Source organism: Tupaia chinensis, unplaced genomic scaffold (assembly GCF_000334495.1).
Source record: "Tupaia chinensis unplaced genomic scaffold, TupChi_1.0 Scaffold000187_1, whole genome shotgun sequence".
Classification (NCBI taxonomy): Eukaryota; Metazoa; Chordata; class Mammalia; order Scandentia; family Tupaiidae; genus Tupaia; species Tupaia belangeri.
Genome location: NW_006159662.1, coordinates 5317059 through 5320697, shown reverse-complemented (window position 1 = coordinate 5320697; position 3639 = coordinate 5317059). Strand labels below are relative to the sequence as shown.

Genomic DNA, 3639 nt, shown 5'->3' with positions numbered 1-3639 from the left:
AGCAGAACCGACGGAACGGCGAGGTCCTGGGCTGGCCAGAGTATCAGTGGCGCCCGCCATTGCCCAACAATTACCCAGAAGGCATTGGTAAAGCCCTGAGTTAGGGGCACGGTGGGTGCTGAGACAAGTCCTCAACTCTGGGCTCTGGCCTAGGCCTGGGTTCGTGGTCAGCTCCTCACAGCAGAGCCCTGGCACCTGCACTGGAGGGCGAGGCAGCTCTCAGCTCATTGGCAGGGCCGCGGAGTGGGGAGGGGAGTGCTTATCTTCCCCCCAGCAGCCAGAGAGGGCGTGCCCTGATCTGAGGCCCTGGGGGCCTGCTGGCCCGGCACTGCTCTATGAGGTCACACAGCAGGCTCCACTCATTGGCCGGGCTGCTGGCTGCAGGGCTCTGCTCTCCTGCGGCCATGGGCCAAGGTGGGGCTGCTCCAGGACTGCCCAGCCTCTTCCTCCTGCTGCTCTGCTGCGGGCACCTCCCGCTGGTCCCCAGCCAGACAGCACCCCACCAGGTGACAGTCAACCAGGGGACAACCAGCCAGGCAACGACCAGCAGCCAGACAACAGCCCGCCAGGCAGCAAGCAGCCAGATAGCGACCACCAAACGCCCAAGTGGGACCTGCCAGGAGAGGGCCAGGGCGATGGGGGGGAGGCAGGGGCAGCGGGAAAGGGGGCTCCTACTGAAACTGCAGCCTAGGGACGGGAGGAAGAGGCTTGGCTATTCCCTCCACTGTGTCCCACAGACCTGGTGACCAATGAGGCTGAGGCCAGAAAGTTCGTGGAGGAATACGACCAGGTGTCCCAGGTGGTATGGAACGAGTTCACCGAGGCCAACTGGAACTACAACACCAACATTACCACAGAGAACAGCAAGATCCTGGTAGGGCCACCTTCACACGCGCTCACACACGTACGCACACGCACGCTCCTCCCAGCTTATGCACACACATAGGCACACCCCTCGGTTTCAGATCTGGGGAGGCATACACTCAAGCCTGAACCCTATTTCCTTTACCTGCCCCTCCTGTTAACAGAATCGTTTGTACCTAAGCGAGGCTAGAGCTGGGCTTAGAGGCTTGCGAGCCCCGGTTGGGCTCCGCAGCGAGGGCTGCACTTCCGCTGCGCCTCTGCAGCCTGTTGCGCTGAGCGGTCAGTACTGTTCTAACCACAGGGAGCCGACGTTTCTTAAAGGCCTGCCATGTGCCGGCTGCGGCTCTTCAGCACTGTTCGTCTGTGCCGCATCCACTCCGCAGGCTCAGAGAGGCCAAGGAGCCTATGCCAAGCTGCCTCCTCCCACGGGGCCTCTTAGACACGTGGTGGGCTTCCCTTCGCTCCCCTGCCGGGGCGTGTCTTGCTCCACATTAGGGATCTGTCGAGGGGCACTGATTGCACCCAGACTTCCTGACCTTACCAGACAGTCCAGGCTAAAAAGGGTCTGTGTAGGCATACGGGGCAACTTGACCAAACTGCTCCTCTCACGGCCACCCCAGTCCTCCCAACTCCCCCATGGCACTCTGAGGCTCCTTGACCCCAGGGCTCTGTGCTCCTGTGCCCTCAGCTGCAGAAGAACATGAAGATAAACAACCATACCCTGGTGTTCGGCACCCGGGCCAGACAGTTCGATGTGAGCAACTTCCAGAACGCCACCACCCAGCGCATCATAAAGAAGCTGCAGGACCTGGAGCGGGCAGCGCTGCCCTTCCAGGAGCTGGAGGAGGTGCGTGGCCTGGGGAAGCAGGTGGGGAGGCGCCTGGGGTAGTGAGCCGGGTTGGGCTCTGTCCTCTTCCTGGAGGTGCCATCTGCTTCGTGGACATGCACCTGCAGAATGGCCAGGAAGGCAGCGCCTCCCACACCCCTGCCCAGGCTGCGAGTGGACAGCACGGGACCGGTGGTGGGAGACCAGGGCCAAGGCCTACTGCTCACTGCCCATCTCCTTCCTGCAGTACAACAAGATCCTGATGGACATGGAGACCACATACAGCGTGGCCACCGTGTGCCACACGAATGGCACCTGTCTGCATCTGGATCCTGGTGAGGATGCCCGGGAGGATGGGGGAGAGGCGGGGCTGGAGTTGTCATGGGGTAGGGGGCTGCTGGTGAAAGAGGGGAGCTAGGCTTCCTGACTCCAGGGCTTGCCAGGAAACTCACTTTCCCGTGTTCTGCTGAAGACCAGCACCTGCTTCACCCCGTGCCCTAACTGCCTGCCCCTCCCTCAGAGCTGCCCCATTCTGGGCCTCTCCAGCCACTCGTTTTCTCTACACTCCAGCCCTTCGAACTGAGGGATCTCAAACACGGACGACAGGGCTTGGATTCCCAACTAGGGGAAGCCGCACGTCTCGGGCACCTCCTGTCCTCCTTTGGTGACGCTACTCGTGTCCTCCCTACCCTCTCCGGCTCTCTCAGCCCCTCCCCGCACATGAGTGATGAGGAAACTGAGGCTGGACAGGATGAGTCCCACAGAATGACAGCCTGGAGCACCTAGAACCTGGGCCCAACTCCTAGCCGGCGCCGGCCCACTCCCCGCCCTGCCACCATTGACGGTGGACCAGGCAGGACTCTCAGCTGCCCCACCTCTCTGGCTGGTCCTTCATCCCCTCTCCCCCTTGAAAGAGCTCACTCTTACCACACAAGTGCCCACACATAGGTGCCCTCCGGGCTTCCTCCTGACCCCTCCCGGAAGAGAGAGTTAAGGAGCCAGAAGCATAAACATAGCTTAGTGAGGAATCTCCACCCAGAAACGATCTCTTCCTGGCCCCCAGCCCAGCTCCCATGCTAGAACAATAACAAATACAAGGGGAAGTGGAAAATAAACAGGAGAGAGAAACCATTTCCCTGGGATAGGATTTGGCCTGCAGGTTGTGGACATGGTATGCACACAGAATGGGATGTATGTGTGTGTGTGCGTGCATGCATGCCTGTGTTTGTGCAAGTGTGTGTGCATTCACATGTGCCTGTGTTTGTGTGTGTGTGTACATGCACGCACACTTGTATGGTGATGGAGAAGAACATTAAAGGGAGAGAGTTCCTCACCCCCAGGCGGCCCCTTCATTCAGGGCTAGGCCACCAGGTCACTGACCCACGGTAAGAATAGGAAGCCCTCGGGGTCAAAGGTGTACATCACCAGAGAGCAGACGTGAAGTTCTCTGCACTTGTTCCAAGTAAATGCATCGACCTTGCTCTCTATGAAAAGCGGACATCACAGAGCAAGTTCCAAAGTAGGGAGAGAGAGTCAAACAGTGAGGGTCCCAGAGCCTTCACCTGTCCCACCTCAGGCCAGGGCCAGGGCAGGAGAGGGGCTCTCTGTCTATGTGGAGTTTGGAGAGTGACATCCTGATCTCGTGTCACCTTCCCCTCAGCTCTGTGATGTGGCCGTTGGCTCCGTGTTATAATCAAGGGTCCACACACTTAGTGGCTTCACCAGAACACGGGCCCAGCATTTCCAGCTGCCTGGTCACAGTCCTCTCAGCTCAGCCTTCCCAGCTGCTCCTTCATTCCATCCAGTTCAATAGCGATTTGTACAGAACAGGACGCCCCGGGCCTTGGGGGACAGAGATGAAGGAGGCACCTTCTGCTCAGAGACCATGTGCTTCTCTCCGAGGGGCTGGCGTTATCCCGTCTTAGAGACAGGGAACGAGGAAAAGTAAC

At 59.5% G+C, this 3639-nt stretch overlaps 1 protein-coding gene across 1 annotated transcript in view; it reads left to right on the top strand.

The window, feature by feature from the left end:
- Positions 1 to 3639, top strand: part of LOC102495265 (angiotensin-converting enzyme-like) — a 24080-nt gene that overhangs the window by 7572 nt on the left and 12869 nt on the right. Inside the window, exons 13-16 of the mRNA XM_006146840.1 lie at positions 1 to 87; positions 738 to 874; positions 1553 to 1711; positions 1938 to 2025. The exon at positions 1 to 87 is cut by the window's left edge and continues 10 nt beyond it. Coding sequence (XP_006146902.1) covers positions 1 to 87; positions 738 to 874; positions 1553 to 1711; positions 1938 to 2025 — 471 coding nt within the window. The remainder of the gene's footprint in view (positions 88 to 737; positions 875 to 1552; positions 1712 to 1937; positions 2026 to 3639) is intronic.